The following is a 21,581-nucleotide window of genomic DNA, read 5'->3' as shown; positions in this document are numbered from 1 at the left end:
TAGGTTTTCTATCAATATATTGTATTGTATTGTATTATGTTAACCGGAGGCCTAGAAACGACAGAGAGGCTCCGTCCCCGCTGCTGCCGCAGTGGTCCACAACCCCACAACGACTACTGCAGTCCATTTCACCCCTCCGCCGCCCCACACCGAACCCAGGGTTATTGTGCGGTTCGGTCCCCGGTGGACCCCCGCAGGGAACGTCTCACACCAGACGAGTGTAACCCCTATGTTTGCCTGCTAGAGTAATGGTGGTGTACGCGTACGTGGAGAACTTGTTTGCGCAGCAATCGCCGACATAGTGTATCTGAGGCGGAATAAGGGGAACCAGCCCGCATTCGCCGAGGCAGCTGGTTCAAATGGCTCTGAGCACTATGGGACTTAACATCTGATGTCATCAGTCCCCTAGAACTTAGGACTACTTAAACCTAACTAACTAAGGACATCACACACATCCATGCCCGAGGCAGGATTCGAACCTGCGACCGTAGTGGTCGCGCGGTTCCAGACTGTAGCGCCTAGAACCGCTCGGCCACAACGGCCGACGAGGCAGATGGAAAACCGCCTAAAAACCATCCACAGACTGGCCGGCTCACCGGACCTCGACACAAGTCCACCGGGCGGATTCGTGCTGGAGGCCAGGCGCTCCTTCCCAATCCGGAAAGTCGTGGGTTAGACGGCACGGCTAACCGGCGGGCTTCTATCAGTATAATTATTACATATACTGATGTTCAATCTAATGTTACTATATAGTGAGTGAATTGGCGTATCTGTTGAGTGTGCTACGGCCTAGCGGGGTTTACGGCAAGTAAATGTGGATGAAAGTCTGTTGCAGTGTGCTACCATCTGGTGGCTTTGATGTAAACTTGTACTAGCAGTGCACGCCGTGAACTGTGCACATTGCTCACCAAATCCGTGTGTATTTATCCCGTCAGGCAATTATGTCACGCCAATCGCATATGCGCAGAAGCTCTTTAAAATGTGCACAAGTAAAGGTGTGCTCGCGACCCTGGTGCCAAGTTTCACCGAGTCTAGAGGAACAGTGTACATAGTGCGGTAGTTTTAGTACCGTGTATTTCAGATTACCGCATCTACATTATATTTAACAGCATTCAAAGAAAAGTAACCAATAAATCCGAAAGGTGTCAAAAGTTAGTGTGTTCACGTGCACTTGTGCCCTTATGCAATAGCCGCTACTGCGTATAACCTACGACAGATACGTTTTGTCCTGTACATTAACTACACTATTTCAGTAAGCATTCTTCAGGAAGTGGGAACTCACCTACCCAGATCCACCTCCTGTCTTATTATGATAAATTCCCAACAATCTCATCTTTCTGTTTTCATTATTGCCGACAGTGTGAATGTCGAAATCCCGAAACTTTCCGTAATATCCTACTCTTTTTTCCAGTACGCCTTTCATGGTCTCAACAACCCGTTTCTTTTCTTCTTTGAAGTTACTTTTACAACTAATTTATGTACGTAGTTGTGCATTGTCGAGAAAACAAAGGGGTGTCGCGAAGAGCAGAGCGATGAAACAGTTCTCTGAACAACCGGCGAAACAATTCGAATTATTGAATGTTAGGTAGTTGCTGACTTCGAATTATAATGTTTCCGGGGCGATTTGTCATGACAATCGCTTCGGTTTATCAAGTGTACCAAAACATATATTATTATTTCGTTTTTTCGTGGTTTTTCAAAGGACTTACAAATAAGTTCGATTTATCGAGGTTCAAAGTAGCAAGAGTCGACAGTATTAATTTCTGTGTTTCATTTTGCTGCAGGGATAGCCTTTCATCGAATTAAAACGTAACAATGAAGTCCATTATTGTCTTAGCATTTTTGTTTCGTCGATGTGCATTTCGGCCGGCCGAAGTGGCCGAGCGGTTCTAGGCGCTACAGTCTGGAACCGCGCGACCGCTACGGTCGCAGGTTCGAATCCTGCCTCGGGCATGGATGTGTGTGATGTCCTTAGGTTAGTTAGGTTTAAGTAGTTCTAAGTTCTAGGGGACTGATGACCTCAGAAGTTAAGTCCCATAGTGCTCAGAGCCATTTGATGTGCATTTCGAATTACAAAATGATCGGGGCGTCGCTTGTGGATCATAGTTTGGTACCATATCTCACATTCTCTTTTTTCCTCCCTCCCTCCCTCGCCACCCTCCGTTATCCTCTGTCATCTTCACTTTTAACATGTCTCTGATACCTAGGATTTTCATAATAACAAACATACAAAATGTTTTTAATATAATAATAATAATAATAATAATAATTTGTTAACCCAAGTGTGTAGCAGTACTTCTCTTTCTTTCTCGCGTGCTTTAGTCTCGCGTATACGCAGTGTCTGCATGGTTACTGCTGGATTTGGCGTGGTTAATTTAAGAGGTGGCTGGATGCCGTTTCTGTCGCCAGAACGTTAACCCTGGTATGGAATATCTGCCTGCGTTTACTGTAATTCATGCGACAGAGTGCAAACGTTTTTAATTTTTTGCGAAACGTGTAACTGAGACGTGACTCAGGTACCAGCTTGGTGTTTGCCACTTCGGAAGTGGAAAACTGCCTAAAAAAAGACATTCAGGCTGGCCGACACGCCAGCCAGACGGACTCGATTCGGGGCCATTGCACCTGCTGGAGGTGGCTTGCTAACGTGGACAGCTGTCTAAGCTGGTTCAGTGTGTACTACAGCACTTTAGCATAGCTACGAATTGCAATTCAGAGTGATACGTCATTTGAGAACATTCGTCCCAAAATTTGGGAAGTACTTATGCCGTGCAAGTGATATATAATCTATAATATCAGCACTCTCACCTTCGACAAAATTAAAATTTACGCAGCACATAATAGATGTGTGCACTCACCATAATCAGTCTGTCACTTAACTCTCAGGTGAGAACGGAGATCAGCAAACTGTGGATATGCGAGTATGTATGTGGGGGCAGTATTGTTTCTTTCAGTCACTTCTACCTGTTTTCGTGAAAAAAGATTTTTTATTATTTTCTCCGCCCCCCTCTCTCTCTCCCTCTCTCTGTCTGTCTGTATCCCTCACTTCGTCCCTCTCATGGAGTGTGTTTCCTCGTCCGTCTTGCCTTACTAACATCGTGTAGTTTGCAAGTTTTACTTGTGGACTCACGAACCCTGCAAGATTTATAGTAGAAAGCCTGTGAATCTGTGGCTGGAATGTTTTCTGTAAACCCATTCTTGCAAGAAATTGAAAAGTATCGTTATAATTTTCTAGAATTCTTTCTATTTCTGATACTTAATTTCCAAAAGTGACTGAGAAATTTGAAATTTTTTATGTATATGAAATATAAACGCCCACCCCGCCAGACTTGGAGTTGTTAACAAAGTGACCATTTTTGTGTGTGCACGCGCGCCTGTCCTGAACGCCTGCCTGTTGTTTCAGGATGGACGAAGAGGACAAGGAGAACATGGTGACGGAGGAGTCGCAGCCTACCGACACGCTGGCCATCGCGCAGAGCATCAGCAGGGGCGCCTCTGGTACGTGCTCATTCTGACTCTTCTGCATTACTACCAACCTGCACCTAACCTAGCCCTAGTCCAAACGTTCATGTGTTTACTTATTTGTATGTCCTCTATGTGTGCTGCTCTGAATCTTTCATATATTGACAGTATTGACATTTTGTCAGTGTTTCATTTTTATCACATATTTGTAAAAAATGAAGTACTGACAAAATGTCAGTTTGGTTTCCAGAAAGGCTTTTCAACAGAAAATGCTGTGTACGCTTTCACTGATCAAATATTAATGCTCTGAGTAACCGAACATCACCCATTGCGATATTTTGTGATCTCTAAAGGCTTTGGACTGTATGAATCATGAAATTCTTCTTGGTAAGCGTAAGTATTGTGATATGAGTGGGACAGTGCACAAATGGTTTGATTCATGTTTTACTGGGAGAATGCAGAAGGTTGAAATTAACAGTACAGATAGTCTACAAAAAGTCAGCAGTGTCACCTAGCTGGGGAGGTATCAAGATTGGTGTCCCACAGGGTTCCGTCTTGGGTCCCTTATTGTTCTTAATATATATTAACGACTTGCCACTCTATATTTATGAATATGCAAAGCTAGTTCTTTTTGCTGATGATACAAGCGTAGTAATCCCACCCAACAAACAAGAATCAGCAGAGGAAATTGCAAATAATTTCTTTCAAAAAATTGTTAAGTGGTTCTCTGCACTATATTTTGAGGAAACACAGTATATACAGTTCTGTACAGGAAATGACATAACGCCATTGATAAAAATTGACTTTGAACAGAAGTCTGTTGCTAAGGCAGAATATTAAAAATTTCTGGGTGTGTGCATTGATGAGAAATTGAATTGGAAGAAACACATCGATGATCTGATTGAACAGTTAGGTTCAGCTACTTTTAAAATTAGGGTTATTGCAAATTTTGGTGACAAACATATCAGTAAATTAGCCTATTATGCCTATTTTCATTTCATTGCTTTCATATGGCATCATATTTTGGGGCAATTCAATGGCTCTGAGCACTATGGGACTCAACATCTTAGGTCATTAGTCCCCTAGAACTTAGAACTACTTAAACCTAACTAACCTAAGGACATCACACACACCCATGCCCGAGGCAGGATTCGAACCTGCGACCGTAGCAGTCCCGCGATTCCGGACTGCAGCGCCAGAACCGCATGGCCACCGCGGCCGGCTGGGGCAATTCATCATTAAGAGAAAACATATTGATTGCACAAAAGAGTGTAATGAGAATAATAGCTGGAGACCACCCAAGATCACCTTGCAGACATTTATTTAAGGAACTCGGGATATTCACAGTACCTTCGCAATACATATATTCACTTATGAAATTTGTTATTAATAATTCATCCCAGTTCAAAAATGATAGCGAAATGCATAGCTACAACACAATAAGAAAGGATGATATACACTATTCTGGGTTAAATCTGACTTTGCCACAAAAGTCTTTGCCATTTGCTAAATAGCGTTAAAAGTCTGACACAGCCAACTAACATTTAAAAAGAATTTTTGAATGACAGCTCCTTCTGTTCAATAGGTGAATTTTTAGATGTGAAGTAGTAACTGTAAAAAATTAATTATTTTGTGTAAAGAAAACTTATGTTACACTGACATGTTCCACATCATTAAGAAATGTATTCATGATCTATGGTACAAGTATTAATGTAATCTAATGTAACTGAAAATGTGTCATATTATTATGTATATACTGACTCAAGTTGCCCAATATGCCGTAGATTTTACTTACTTTTTGCCGGAATACTGTCAGGCCAACATACCCCTTCAACAGCGGTATTTTATATATTCTGGCTTCTTATTACATGCCAATTTGTTTGCTTGTAACATTCATACAATTATCACAATGTATGCCAATAGTAAAATGAATGAAATTTCCTGGTCGATTAAAACTGATTGCTGGACCGAGACTCGTACTCTGGACCCTTGCCTTCCACGGACAAGAGCTCTCGGTTTGGGCACAAAGGTTTAATATGCCGGGAAGTTATATATGAGCTCACACTCCGCTGCAGAGTGAAATTCGTCAGAGCTTTGAACATCTTGCCCTAATTTACCGTGTGGAACTCTTTGTCTACGTTTGCAAATCATGTGAATGTATTTTGATAGTTCTTTAGTGTTGTGTCCATTGTCGAGGACAACGCCAGAAAGGCCTCTGTGGTGCATTTACATTTCCTAAAGCAAATCTGATATTATTCAACTGGTCCTCAATTTTCTGTTCCATTTTTCTGTTTTCGTGGGCCACTTGAATGCATGAGTTGTTCAGCTGATTATGTTACGGTTTTCGCATTTATCGTGGGGATTGTGGAGATGACATTTTTCCGAACGTCTGATGGAATGTTTCCAGTATCATAGATCTACGTACCACCTTAAACAGTCGTTTGGTTGCCACTTTACCCAATGATTTTAGAAATTCTAAAGCAATCTTATCTATGCCTCGTGCCGTACTTTATCGCTAGACTTCCACAGCTCTTTTCCACTCTAATATTGCAGTTCCTATATCTTCCATATAGACTCCCATTTCTTCTTCCATCACGTCATGCACCAAGTTCTCTCCCTCATATAGAGACCTTCACTGTATTCTTTCTACCTATCCGCCCTCTCTTCTTCCTTTAACAGTGGAATTCCCATTGCATTTTAATTTTTACGCTCTTGCTTTTAATTTTTCCGATATGTAAGAAGCAATATATAAGCTGATGTGCAAACAGGTTATCAGTAAACTTCTTACAACGTATCAAATACAACAGTCAATGCACCGAAGTTTATTGCTCAAGCTGAACTGTAAGACAGCCGATTGAGGCACTTTTCCATTTAGGTCACATCCCGTAGCCTGAATGTTACAGACACCTGGCTTTGAAAATGCCCTCTGTCTAATTCCAATGCAAAGTCGTACATTTGACGATCAACTGAAAGCTGTTTTACAATGTGATTTCAGGTGAAGACGCATTAATGCTATCAGACGTTCTCCACACATGAGCTGTGAAAAAATAGTATAAGCATAATTAAAAGTAGTTGGTTAGTACCAAAGTGACTGTGAAATTGCAAACCTAGAGGTTCAAGTTTTGGTCACTTGTCACTCCTTTCATCTTCAGCGACTATTGTTAACGTGAAACATGGCCAGATTGTAACTTGGTTCTGAATCCACTTTAAATTGTATGTCAGTTTGAAGTCGGAGGAAGGCAAGGAGCATGCCTAGTGGAGCTTGACAACCTTCGGGTTGAGGACAGCTTCATTTCCTTATTTATGTAATTGCTATTTTATGTAAGTAACTTCCTACAGGTCTTAAATATTTGACGAAAAGCGTTTTTTTAGCCATCAGATGTACGCATTCAGCTTTATTCTTTACCGATTTCGATTTTTATAGTTATCATCACTGTAAGAAAAGCAGTATAACAAATCGATCAAAGATACATAGTACCCATAAATGACTAAACATACCAAATACAACCATGTTCAGCAGTGGTATGTACAATACACACCAGCTGGCTACGGTCATAAAACACACAAGGGACGAATAAAAAAAAGAAATAATAAGGCGGACGATAGCAGAAAAAGTGAAATACGTGTGCTCTGCAATCATAGCAATAAATCATATAAAGTGTTGGCGCAGTTAACATATACTCTGTATAAACGACATTAGATGTTAACACTGCCAGCGTAAGCGACAAGTACGATATGTGAACGAAACAGTCAACTCTTGTCCAATAAGAGAAGAGTTAAATTCTCTACAGCCATGTTCCTGCAAGGACAACTAACTCTCGATAATTCAACGTTCAAGGGACAAAACAAGTAGTTACAATAATTGAAAGTTCAATTTAATAAAAGACTGATCACCGTAGGAAAAAGTCGAAATAAGAGTGTACGTTAAAAACTGATACTGTAGTTCCAATGCCAAGCGTATTTCTTCACCAGAGGAGTCAGAAAGTAATAATTCGAACTCAAATGAAAAGAAATTTGATTTTGTGCTTACTTAATTATCATGCATTCATTGTTAACATTTCAAACGAAATGCTCATACCTATTCCCCTAGCGGCAAACCCTTCAATGTCCAGACTAACAGTGAATGACGTATACTTCGTTCTTTGCCTTGATGGAGCCATTTCAGTAAGCATTCTTCAAGAAGGGGGACTCATCTCCTGTATCCTAATTATAAGTTTTGAACAATCCTATCTTTCTGCTTCATTATTGTCGGTAGTGTGGATGATGAAATGTCGAAAGCTTGTTTCATGCACTTTTTTCCACACAACATTCCACAGCGTTTAAAGCTACCTGTTTCTTGCGAAAGCCAAACACGTGTACTTTTTTTAAGTCATTTCTACAACTGGTATGTGTACTATAGTAAGCTATGCATTGCTGAGAAAACGTAGGAGTATGGCGAAGAGAAGAGTGACGAAATAATTATCTCAACAGTTCACGAAAGAAATCGAATCGAGTGTTACATAGTAGTGCGTTAGCGCGGCAGTCTGTCGCGACAGTCGCTTCGATCCATCGAGTGTGCCAAAACACGTAGTGTTTCTTCGATTTATCGATGCGAAATAACGAGATTCGACTGTTTTGCTTTTCTGATGGTTGCGTTTTATTTTTCTTTGGAGGTCAAAGTAAATCTGCATTCTCACAGCAGTTAACTAGAGCGCTCTGTGTGTTCGTAAATGAGAAAATACGGTTTGTCCGCTGTCTAGTCTATCAGCATTTCTCGAAATGTCAGACATTGCGCGTATTATCACGTCACGACAAGAAGGGTTGTCAGATACGGGAAATGTCCGCCGAAATGGCGTACACCACGTTCAAGTGCTATTGTGAGGCCAAAACGTTGAGGAACTACGTCTTAGTGGTTGGCCACAGTCAACAACACTAACTTATCAGCAAAACCTGCAACTTGTGGCGAATAAGTACACAGTGTCAGTTACTTGAAGGGCCTCTCTGAGACGGCGTAAATAACTACAGGAGTATTACTCGAGGCTGGCAACGTTAAGTTTGGACTGCGAACATCCTGTTGAAAGTAAGGATATGTTTATTCAAACTGCGAACGTGCAGCTCTGCGCCCGTTGTTGCGCAAGGTAAAGCTGTCGGCGCACCAGCTGTTTGGCCGATAAGGAACCTGACGCGGGCAGAGATAAGCGGAACAGTTCTTTGCGAGGTGCTACAGCCTTGGCAGCACCGTTACGCCGGGGCAGAGACCGCCGGTCGTGCATATCCGCGACCCTGGGCTCTAGTCGTGACTCCGTCCTTAACAGCTCTCCGTCTCACTACGGCACCTGCTGTTCGCTTCTCAAAAACTGCATCGTCCACGACTGGATTTCCTCTGCAACCATGTCGCTAAGTTTCTTTGCTCAGAGGGACCATGGTTCTATTGCTCAGATGGATCATTTGGATGAAAATAAGCTCGACTGCGAATCCTTTTCAATTAAATTGTCACTTCGAAACCACGGCCAAGTCGAAATCTGAAATCAAATTCAATGACAACACTTAGCAATAAAGCAGTTTAGTACGAACATCAACATACAAACAGAACAACACTGAACTGCTCGATAATGTGTGCTGCTGTATACCAAGTGGCCCACGCAAGCCGTCCTCTGTAGTTCTGTGTTTCCCGCATACGTTAGTGCAAATTGGGTTGACCCGGCACTGCTGTCCAAAGGGGAAGTGCACGCACAAGCGAAACTCCAGCGAGCTTTGCCGCCATCTGCGTGCGTTTTCCTCCTGGTTTCGCTCTGATGGGATCGTGTGGCCGTCTGTTGGTAGTTAATCAGGTCTTACAGTGAAACATGTAACAACTGAAATTTACTCCTGCGAAGACTACACCGATACGATCCTGATCTATGAGACGCACCGCAGTGCAGCTGAGGCCTGTACTCACGTTTTCCAACGCGACGTCTACCTACTGACAAGGGAACATCCCCATCACCCCCCCCCCCCCCCCTCAGATTTAATTATAAGTTGGCACAGTGGATAGGCCTTGAAAAACTGAACACAGATCAATCGAGAAAACAGGAAGAAGTTGTATGGAATTATGAAAAAATAAGCAAAATATACGAACTGAGTAGTCTATGCGCAAGATATGCAACAGCGAGGATAGTATGATCTAAGAGCGCGTTGGTCACGTGGTTAGCGTGAGCAGCTGCGGAACGAGAGGTCCTGGGTTCAAGTCTCCCCTCGATTTAAAAATTTAATTTTTCATTTTCAGACAATTATTATCTGTCCGTGATCACTTTTTCGGAGTGATTGTCACATCCACAAGAAAACCTAAATCGGGCAAGGTAGAAGAATATCATGTGACGCAGATGCCGTCACCAGTGTGGTATAGAATATATCAGACGTGTTTTCCTGTGGAGCAATCGGTTGACCTATGACCTTGTGATCAAATGTTTTCGGTTCCCATTGGAGTGGCACGTCCTTTCGTCTACTAATCGCACGGTTTCGCGGTGCGTTCGCAAAACACAGACACTAAACTTATTACAGTGAACAGAGACGTCAATGAACCAACGGACAGGTCATAACTTTGCGAAAATAAAGAAACTAAACTTTTCACTCGAGGGAAGACTTGAACCAAAGACCTCTCATTCCGCAGCTTCTCACGCTAACCACGGCACCACGGCGCTTCTGAGCTCATACTATCCTTGATGTTGCATATCTTGCGCATGGACTACTCAGTTTGTATATTTTGCTTATTTTTTTCATAGTTCCACACAACTTCTTCCGGTTTTGTCGATTGATCTGTGTTCAGTTTTTCAAGGCCTATCCACTGTGCTAACTTATAACTAAATCTGAGGGGGGTGCGATAGGGAGGTTCCCTTGGGAGCATGTTTTCAGGCGTAAAGAGACGCGTTAAGAACTGAGGGAGCTTTCCAGATATAACGTGTCGTGAAAAGCCCAATCTGCGACGAACCCGATGTTGCCCGGAACGTTATCGAGTATTTTGGAGCACACCCCACTCACTGCAAGGATGGCTTAAATGAAAATAACGCGTACGTACAATGTAGTATGAACGAAAGTATTATCTTGTTGTTGCACGTAGGTTGCAGTATATTGTAACAATAAAATGTGTGAAATCTTATGGAACTTAACTGCTACGGTCATCAGTGCCTAAGCTTACACACTACTTAACCGAAATTATCCTAAGGACAAAAACACACACACCCCCATGCCCGAGGGAGGACTCGAACCTCCGCCGGGATCAGCCGCACAGTCCATGACTGCAGCGCCTGAGACCGCTCGGCTGATCCCGCGCAGCATTATAACAATAATAATAATAATAATATGGTCATTATTATTAATATGATAATAATAATGGCGTGTGACGAAGGCCTCCCGTCGGGTAGACCGCTCGCCTGGTGCAAGTCTTTCGATTTGACGCCACTTCGGCGACTTGCGCGTCGATGCGAATGAAATGATGATGATTAGGACAACACAACACCCAGTCCCTGAGCGGAGAAAATCTCCGATCCAGCCGGGAGTCGAACCCGGGCCCTTAGGATTGACAGCCTGTCGCGCTGACCACTCAGCTACCGGGGGCGGACATTAATATGATGAAAGGCATTAGATCGTGCCCAGTAATTTCTCATCGTAAAAAAGAAGAGCTGCAGCGGATCTGGGGATATTGACGTCCTCGGTACAAAGGATTCTGGAGAAACGAAAATGGCATCGATTTAACGTGCACCTGCACCTAAGCCTACAGCTATATGGAAACGATTTCCAAAATCAGGTATCGTTCTGCAGACATCTCGTAAATAAAGTACCTGTGAATCTGGATTTCATCAGGCAGATGTTATGTGGAGATAAATGCTATTTTATTTCATCAATGACGCCACTGTCAACATACACAATATACAGTTCTGGGCTCCTGCAAATCCTCACTGGTTATGACCTTATCACATTCAGGTACACTCGGCTATTGACGAATGGTGCGGCATTCTTGGATACCACATCATTTGACGAGTTTGGTTGGCTCCCAGACTAACTGGTCAGTTGTATTTGCAGTGCCTACAGAATGAGCTGAATCTTGGGCATCTCCTATAAGACATCCCACTTCAGTTACCTGTAAGGCACTGGTTTCAGCACGACGGTGCACCACCCGATTATTGTAGAAGGGTTAGGGAATATTTTAACAATGAGTACCCGAATGATGGATAGATTGTGTGGCTGCATTCAGTGGCTAGCAACATCGTCTGATTTAACACCCTTGGATTTTTTTCTTATGGGACTACATCAAAGCCCGGGTTTACGAAACGGAACCGTAAAATCCGGATGTGTTAAAAGAACGAATACGTCATTCTTGCGCTTCAATGTCTGCAGAAATGTTAAGAGGTGTCCATGCTAATACCAAGAGGCGCTTGCATCAATGCATCCAACAAGGCTGACACACATTTGAACATTAGTGTTACGAATGATGCAATTATAAGAATTGGTCCATCATGTGTTGTTAATAATACGGTTGTTACATATTGATGCGTCTTGAAACAGATAATATGCTTGAGCATATTTCAGAATATACAAGCATTACAATTATAAGGTAATAATTAGGAACCACTGCTTCGCACACGTAGACGTATGGTCTGCATGAATTTTTTTTTTTTTCCTTTAATCGAATTCGTGCGTTGTTAGCCCATTTCTCATGTGTAAATCTACACACTATAAAAGTGTTAGCAACCCTTCACATGGCTGGTTGTGTTTGTATAATTAAAGTGTTGCAATGGGTTTAATTTAATTTCATACATAAAATTAAAAAAAGAAAGAGACAGGCTGGATAATGATTCTGTAGTTATTAGCGCCAGTCTCGTACTCGGTACTGAATTTTCCCGTGTATGGAATCGCATTTAAACGTGGTATTTATTTTGTCATCAGTAATGGTTAGTTTGCTTAGTAATTACAGTGATGCCAGTTTTTGCTCTAGTGAACAGAGTGGAATTTTCAAAACTGTTCGACCAAATTTGACAGCGATCTGAGCCAGTAAAGAATGCTTGCTCTTTTACAGCCCTCCTATTTTGTGCAGTCCAGTGATATGTTCATGACGGGGTCCAACATTGACACATGCGTAAATAAACCGGCAAAGATTCCCCCTAAGATACCTCTCCCTCCCCCCCTCCCCCCGCGCCCCAGTTCGGCAACATCCTCACTGCCACCTGCCCGTCTTTGTTCGGCACTTTAAAAGTGTGCCTGCATAGAGACAAACTATGACAGAGTACTAGGAGCTTGCAGACAGGCAACCCCTCGACACCCCTCCGATTCCCCATGCGTACTAGCAGGCACAAGAGCACCAGTGTAGCCTGTCAGCAGGCGCATAGCACTCAGTTTGTATAGGTACCGTTCGAAAGTGCTCAATGAAGGCAGGCAGTTGACATCGAGAATGTTAACGAACTGGTGCCCAGTGGGGGATCTTAAAGGGACCCTTTGCCATTTTATTCCCACATGTGCCAAGGCCGCACCCCTCCATGATCACGTCACAAGAGGGCACGAAACAATAGGGCTGAAAAAACATGAGCACCCTTGGCTGCTTTGGATCAGCATCAGATTTCATCCAGCGATTTTGAACGGTCCCTAGTGGTACCATCCCATACACCAGAGCAAGGCCTGCCGTCACACTGCACTCCAAAGGGGCACGGTTACTTTCGATAGGGTCGCTGGCCCACAATAATGTTCTTAGAGAACTGTTGAATATTCCCAGGGCAGGGGGGGGGGGGGGGAGGAGGGTGTACCCCCTAAGGTCTTCAAGTATCGATTATGAGCGGTGGTGTACCTGAAACGTTTTCCTATGCCACCCATAAGAATAGCGCTATATTCCAAGACTGGGTATCGCAGTTCTGACCTCCGTCGCAGAGGCATCAGGAGAAGGAGTGAAATGTGGGTGAGATGGAGTGTGACGACCTTCCCATTCAGTGACACGTCCACAGTGGCGTTGGGCAGCATCGTGGTGAAGTTTGATGCCGATGAGACTTCATTAAGCCACCTTACGTCTCACATGAACTTCAGAGATTTGGTCTTTCTTTCGCATGTGCCGACACCTTGCTGTTTGAAGTGTCGCCGAGTCCGAGGGTGAAGTCGCAGAGCGCCATGCTTTTGCACCATAACAGAGGAAGGTCGTAGGCACCTTTGCACTAAATTTCAAAATTAACAATCGCATTGGGGAACAGTTACGGCGCTTCGAAGAAGTGATCTTCCGTGTTGCACGGTGTAAGTTATCGAAGCTTGTAATTCTGTTTCACTCCGTTTTACGAAAATTTTAACTCAAGATTTTTTCCACTATTGCCATAAATAAAGCAGCTAGGTGTACGTCTTTGAGTCTTCATAAGGCTTGAGAGCCAAAAATACAGTACTGTGTCGATGCCTCTGTCTGTCTACGTTTGTGTGATAACCCGTGAGCTTCTCGAACGTCCACGCACACAGAAACAAAGTCGAATGTCAGCTTCTTGCTGTATTATCAGAACAAATTTGAAAACTTTGGCCAGGATGAATAGATACATATTTTTCCATAACAGTCCCAGCGTCCATATTCTGTCCCAGCGAGAAATCTATACTGATTTAATCACGTCAATTGTTTTTCGATTGCCATAACAGTCATATCATCTATTCCAAGTTCTCGTTCGTATATATCTCTAATCCCTCCATTCCTATCTATACCTGATTTCCCTGTCTCAGATAAAGCATTGTTATGTTTAAATCAGGTTCGTATTACTGATACGTACCACACCAACCTAAACTAACGACTGGTACTGATCTGAAAATGTCGTCAGACCAGTTTTCTCGAGTGTATATCTCATAGCTTAACTAAGTAGCGTTTTGAACTAACTTGACTATCGTTTGTTCGTTCGGTAAAAATAAATCTCCTTGCTTTATAGCAGCTCCCCGCCATTGTGACGAACTGACCAACGTTTCGGAATTGCTACAAACGCCTTCTTTCGGGAGTACCCGAAGAGTGCGATATAGGGTCATTACTATTACGTATAAATAGTATTATAAATGATAGGTCCGTGAAGCTGCTCGCAGACGATGCTGTTATGTAGAGGAATGTTGCAAAGCCAGAAGACTGTAGCGAAATGCAGAGCACTGATTACTCAAAAAATGGCTCTGAGCACTATGGGACTTAACATCTGAGGTCATAAGTCTTAAACCTAACTAACCTAAGGACATCACACACATCCGTGCCCGAGACAGGATTCTAACCTGCGACCGTAGCGGTCGCGCGGTTCCAGACTGTAGCGCCTAGAACCGCTCGGTCACACCGGCCGGCAGGACTGATTACTGGTGCAGGGACTGGCAGTTGGGCCTGAACGTTATTAAACGTAACTTATTGTCATAAATGGGTGAAGATATCAACTACGGTTAGATTACGATATTTCCATGTTGGGTTAGTAGGGGGGAAGGAGCGCGAGACGAAGACAGTCACGTTTCTTCATAGTATCGTTTAGTAATGACTAGAGCATTATTTATTTGTGTATTTATTTAATCTGCCAAGATTAGGGCCATCGCGCCCTCTCTTACGCCTAACTAGGCGTTCTACATATTTTACATAGTACGTATTACAGTAAGCAAGTTGCACGGGGTGTCCCGCCTGAAACTGGTACGCCTCACGCCCAAGATTCAAGTAACAATGTACTAACTAAAAAAGTGTTAAAAGGTGTAGTTACCTATTTATATGAGCTGCCGTGTAGCCAACTTTTGTGACAGTGTTGCCACTTCACAAGCAATTCGAGTAGAGATGATTAATCACTACGTGAAACATACCGCTTTTATGTGGGGCACCCTGTACTAAATTAAGAAAAGTTACAGTAATACAGATAAAAAAAGAAACAGTTTATATTCGTACATGGTAAATACGACTATAATTAGAGAACACAGTACGGTACGTTTTTAATTATGAGTGCCAATAGCAAGGAGCTTTGCTGCTTCACAGGGGGAATGTTACTCATAATCCGTCTTGATAGCAAAAATGTTTATTCACATGACCGGTTTCGGTTCCTCTAGAACCATCTTCAGATCTGAAATGACGAAGATACTAATTTATTATGTCACAACTGCAAACGTATTTCGTCCTATCCGATCAACATCAAATGTACCAGAAGGTACCTGCAATTTCAGTTACAGGAGTAACCCGTCCACACACAGCAACCTTCAAATGCTGCGTCACATTAAATTGGTTGGAAGAATGCACGTCATTTATATTAATTATAGAACTCTTACCGACAGCTGGCGTCTGATACATTTGTTACATTACATATGCACATACTGTATTAAGTAGATTTTTCTAATTTGCTTTAATCTCTAAAAATACTTAGTTAAGATCTGTAGTACAGATTTTAACCTTGACAACTACAGATCTTTACTAAGAATTTTTAGAGATTAAAGCAAATTAGAAAAATCTACTTAATACAGTATGTGCATATGTAATGTAACAAATGTACCAGACGCCACCTGTCGGTAAGAGTTCTATAATTAATATAAATGACATGCATTCTGCCAACCAATTTAATGTGACGCAGCATGTGAAGGTTGCTGTGTGTGGAATGGATACTCGTGTAACTGAAATTGCAGGTACCTTCTGGTACATTGGATGTTGATCGGATAGGATGAAATAGATTTGCAGTTGTGAAATAGTAAACTAGTATTTTTGCCATTTCAGATCTGAAGACGGTTCTAGAGGAACCGACACCGCTCTTGTGAATAAACATTTTTGCAATCAAGACGGATTATAAGTAACATTGTATAACCAGTGATTGCGGTATCCCTCCAGACATTGTCTGTTTTTGCAAAATTACAGATGGAAGTTATGACGACGAAAGGAGGAATTTCTTCGACTTCTTCTTAAAAGTAGTAGATGCTCAGCAAACTCCAGGGGCAGATCTATAAGAGAGGTGCTATCACATAGGGGCTCACTGAGTGCTTACATTCCAAGGATAATCGGACAATATACTACTTCCTCGCGAAATGACGACAATGAAAACATCAGAGGGGAGTTCATACTTAAGTTTCAGACAGTCGTTTTTTTTTTTTTTTTTTTTTTCACACACCATTCGCGAACAGGACCGAGCAGAAGGTAAATATTACTGGTATCAGAAGTACCCTCCGTCATACAGAGTAAGGTTGCATACGGAGGAACATAGAGGTACCGGGTGGCTATAACTAACTCTCTGCCCACAAGGGGGGGGGGGGGGGGGGGAGTGGAACAGCACCCGTCCACCCTTTTGCCTTAGTGCGCATACGGAATGTAGCTCTGGTCTTATCCCCAGCTAGTGTGTCCTCCTAGCCCGTCACGCTTACAGCCGCCTGTCCCGTGGTACGTACTACCCGGGTGGGATTGACCTGACGTTGTCCTTCCAAGCCACCTTCTGGGCAGAGGGTCAAAGTGCAGCTGCTCACGGAGGTCCAATGTGGGCTGTAAGCCTATCATATGGCAGCGAAACTCAGTAGCTATACTGATGCATTATTGCGGAACTGATTTACGCTATAAAAAAATTAGTCCCAATTTTGGCCACGAGGTGCAAATCTGGCGCTGTACAGCATCTCATCGACGTCTTCGATCTCCATATTGAACAAATCCTGTAAGGGGTAGTATATTTTATTATTAACATTATGCCTTTGTAATTTGTTTGACCTCCTCTCCCCACGTCCCGTTCCTAATCTATTACACATGGAAACTTTTCTATATTTTCTTGCATTCACAGCACCACATTTGCACCTGGCAGCCAGAATTGGAACTATTTTTTTCCAGCGGAAATCGGTTCCCCTTTAACACATTAGAATCCTACCAGGTTACGCTGCCACTCGACGGTTACGTTCCACACTGGGCCTCTGTGAGTAGCGGAAGTAAATTATATCCACCCAATAGACGTAGATACCGAGCGAGGTGGCGCAGTGGTTAGCACACTCGACTCCTATTCGGGAGGACGACGGTTCAATCCCGCGTCCGGCCATCCTGATTTAGGTTTCCCGTGATTTCCCTAAATCGCTCCAGGCAAATGCCGGGATGATTCCTTTGAAAGGGCACAGCCGATTTCCTTCGCCGTCCTTCCCTAATCCGATGAGACCGATGAACTCACTGTTTGGTCTCTTCCCCCAAACAACCCAACCCCAATAGATGTAGATAAGTAATTGTCTTCTGCGTACTATACAGGAGACTATTACTGAAGAATGCACCAGCAGCGACGCCGTATGTTCGTGACTATTTCGACGCAGGTGACACACTGCCGAACGTTTAGGGTCGGTGGTGACTGCTGTGCAGCCGAGCGGAGCCTGTGGACGCGGCCGCCAGCCTGTGGCTGCTTCCTGGAGGCCGACTGCGGACCGCTGACCGTCACGGCGCCGCCAAGGCCGGCGGGTCCGGTCCCGGCTCTCCCCTATTTGGCATCTGGTCGGCTATTTTCCCGATATGGCTCTGCCGGCTGCCGGTTGGACCCAATGTTGCTCCGCAGATAGCGCCGCCGCTTACGCACGCGCAGATAACGACGGACGACCTGCGACCCTACGCTGCCGGGGCCACGACACCTCACCAGTCGTCGCCCAGGCTGGGTGGCATGCCCCTCTGGAATCACCGAAATGACGGGCGTGACTCTCATAAAATGTTGCAGGAACCTTCAGGATCATTGTAGCCTGAGGTATTCTCGCCACTCTAAGCGGCTCTATGGGTGCTGTGCCGTCTGAATATTCAGTGCATGGGTCCCCCAACATTTCTGATACCTAGATCCGTAAAAGACTGAAACATCCCCTTAGAAAAATTAATAAATTACTGTGCTGGTAAACCCCTTACGTTATTTGATTTTCAAACAGCTGAGCAAAACTGGACGTACTCAGACATTTCTCTCTTTACTTATTCTGATCACCATTAAACTGACACACAATATTTTTAGCGCAACGCAATCTGACTTTCAAAAATCCCTACAAAAGAATGGCCCTGATAAGGCACTAACTACTGATAGGCATAGTTAGCAAATGAAATATTTTGATAGAGTACAAACTATGTATTTATTTTAATAGTGTTCAAAAGTCATAATATATATATCAGTTCATGACAGCCTGTCTTACAAATTTACTATCTCTGATGGACACACGTCCAGATCATCCGCTCTCAAAACTCCGCCATCTCACTCCCCACATCCACCACTGCTGGCGGCTCACCTCCAACTGCGCAACGCTACGTGCTATTAACACACAATAGCGACACTACAATAGCGACTATTTCAACAATGCCCACCAGCCACAGACTGCACACAGCACAGTCAGTGATTTTCATATAGAGCGTTACATGGCGCTACCAACATAAAAACCTAAACAGCCTACTTACAATACATGCCGTGCAATACCCTAAACCAGTGGTCGTCAAACTGCGGTCCGAATTAAGGATTCTTGCGGGCCGCGGTTGTTAGCCGTATTTTATAGTAATAGGCACTGAAGCGCCAAAGAAACTGGTATGGGCATGCATATTCAAATACAGAGATACGTATACAGGCAGAATACCGCGCTGCGTTCAGCAACACGTATATAAGACAACAAATGTCTGACGCATTTGTTAGATCGGTTAGTGTTGCTGCAGCGGCAGGTTATCAGCATTTATGTGAGTTTGCACGTGGTGCTATAGGCCGGTGCACGAGCGATGGACACAGCATCTCCGAGGTAGCGAAGAAGTGGGGATTTTCCTGTACGACCATTTCACGAGTTACTGTGAATATCAGGAATCCGGTAAAACAAATCTCCGACATCGCTGCGACCGGAAAAAGATCCTACAAGAACCGGAATAACGACGACTGAAGAGAATGGTTCAATGTGACAGAAGTGCAACCTTTCCGCGAATTGCTGAAGATTTCAGTGCTGGGCAATAGACAAGTGTCAGCGTGCGAACCGTTCAACGAAACATCATCGATATGGGCTTTCGGAGCCTAAGGTCCACTCATGTATGCCAGACAGGTGACACGCGTAAGCATCCTGTCTGATCACCATTTCCACTCTGGTGCTTTCCGTATAGTAATTTGCATGTGTCGACTAATCATGTTAGCAGTGACAATTCTTTATCGCCAATCTGGCCTCTTTTTAAAAATAATTTAGCGTTCGCTCTCTATAAAATATTCTCTTTTTTTCTTTTTAAATGCAGGCAAATTCTAAAGAATGGAGCACGTCTTCTTTACCTTTCGCTCGCCACAGTATTGACGATATTCTCTGAACAGTAAATATTGACTAGAAGCGATGAGTATCCTACAATCTTTTAACGTTGTGAGTATATTTTAGAAATTCCTCTGCTAATTTTAATATCCACAAAATGTGGTGACACTGTACTTTGGTTTTTATCGTGTAGGTTCATTTGATGATACGGCTTAACAATTGTACCACCAGTAAGCAGAGTTCTTCCTAGCATCATGCCTTTCAACAGCTGCGTTTTCCCGGAATATAAAATTGTGTGCACTAACCAGAACATTTCCAGTCATAAAATTTCGAAGTAAATAACATCTCTACATTAAGTTCTATACTGTCGCAGATGACAAACAGTGAAACAATAGAAAGTATAACGCAAGACATAAAACCTGGAAAACCACAGCATGTGGTAACAAAGTACATACGCACAAAACTTCGTCTGTTTTTCAAATTTGTAAATACTTTCTTAAAAACTCAAATTTATATCTGGACAAACAGTACAGAGCACTTATTGTATCAGCGAAACATGCTTGGGTAAGAAAGGAAAAGGAAAAAAAATTGCGTTTTGTTCAAGGCAGAACCCCTCAAAAAAACAAATTTATTTATATGCAAATACGGGCAGAAGAAGTTCAGCCTCAAGATGAAAATTTAATGTGCTCATCTTTGATATCCAGAACTTCCAATTACGGCTCTCGTAACAGGTATCGGTTGGTTTAAAGTTTGTAATTATTTTTTAGTAAATGCTGTCGCGGGTGTAGTTCGAGGAACACTTTCCTACATTATAGTTCACTAACATATCATAGAAAAGAAACAACTAATGAATTATGGTTTTCGAAAGATACTTTATGAAGTCTTACGTTTATTCGTTTGCATCCCGCCACCAAGAGACGCCTATGTAACAGGGCTGTTGAGTAGTACGTGAAGCACATAACAATTTTCATCGCATCAAAACAAACAAATGTGATAAGGTGTAAATATTACGCAAGCAGTAGTACTGTTGAATAAGCAACCTTTCTTAATCTGCATCTGCATCTACATCTACATCACTACTCTGCAGTTCACACTTTAGTACCTGGCAAAGGGTTCTCAGACCCGTCGTCAGACTATTTCTCTACTGTTCCACTTTGTAAAAGCGTGTGCGAAAAATGTACACTTATCTCGTTCTGTACAAGCTCCGATTTCTCTTATTTTCCTACGATATCATTCTTCCGTACGTACCTTGGCAACAATATATTTTCACATTGAGATGAGAATGTTGCTGATTGAAACTTCGTGCAAAAATCTTGCCGCAACGTATAACGTCTTTTGTGCTAAATTTACTACACTCACTGTAACATAAATCAACAAAACAATATACTGGTCAACTGAAAATTGAAACAGCGATTACAAATTGTTATCGCTTTTTAATGCATAGTGATACACCGAGAAGAATTACAGAGCAAGTCCAAAGTTTTGATCGTTGCGCAAGCACAGGCATGGTACGGTAATGCTGGAAACCTTTGAGGAAGAAATATTTGTTCATTTTTAGCGATGAGGCAAGCCTCCGCGTAATTGGCAAGGTTAGCCAGCACAACATTCGAATATGGGAATCAGAAAAGCCTTCACGTGCAATTGAACACCACCGTTAATATGTTCTGTGCGATGTCGGCATAAAAATTGTAGGGTCCATTTCTTTTCATTGAACTGAGTGTTACAACAAATTTTTGCCTGAACATGCTTGAGCAATGGCTGATGCCACACCTTAATATGAATTCCACGTATTACATCTTTCAGCAATACGGAGCACCCGCGCCTTAAGTTATGGAAGTTCGTACACTCTTCAATCAGCATCTTCCTAGTTGTTGGATCGGTCGCTTCACATGAAGACTCGGTGTTCTTCTCTTGACTAGTTAAATATCCAGACTGACACCCACGAATTTTTTTGTGTGTTTATATGTAAGCTATTATGA

General features: G+C 42.9%; 1 protein-coding gene across 1 annotated transcript in view; it reads left to right on the top strand.

The window, feature by feature from the left end:
- LOC126175266 (F-box only protein 32) overlaps nucleotides 1-21,581 on the top strand; it is a 546,963-nt gene that overhangs the window by 403,938 nt on the left and 121,444 nt on the right. The window contains exon 3 of the mRNA XM_049921915.1: nucleotides 3,401-3,495. Within this exon, the coding sequence (XP_049777872.1) occupies nucleotides 3,401-3,495 (95 nt within the window). The remainder of the gene's footprint in view (nucleotides 1-3,400; nucleotides 3,496-21,581) is intronic.

The sequence above is a fragment of the Schistocerca cancellata genome, chromosome 3, assembly GCF_023864275.1.
Source record: "Schistocerca cancellata isolate TAMUIC-IGC-003103 chromosome 3, iqSchCanc2.1, whole genome shotgun sequence".
NCBI lineage: Eukaryota > Metazoa > Arthropoda > Insecta > Orthoptera > Acrididae > Schistocerca > Schistocerca cancellata.
This window is presented reverse-complemented; position numbering and strand designations above follow the sequence as displayed.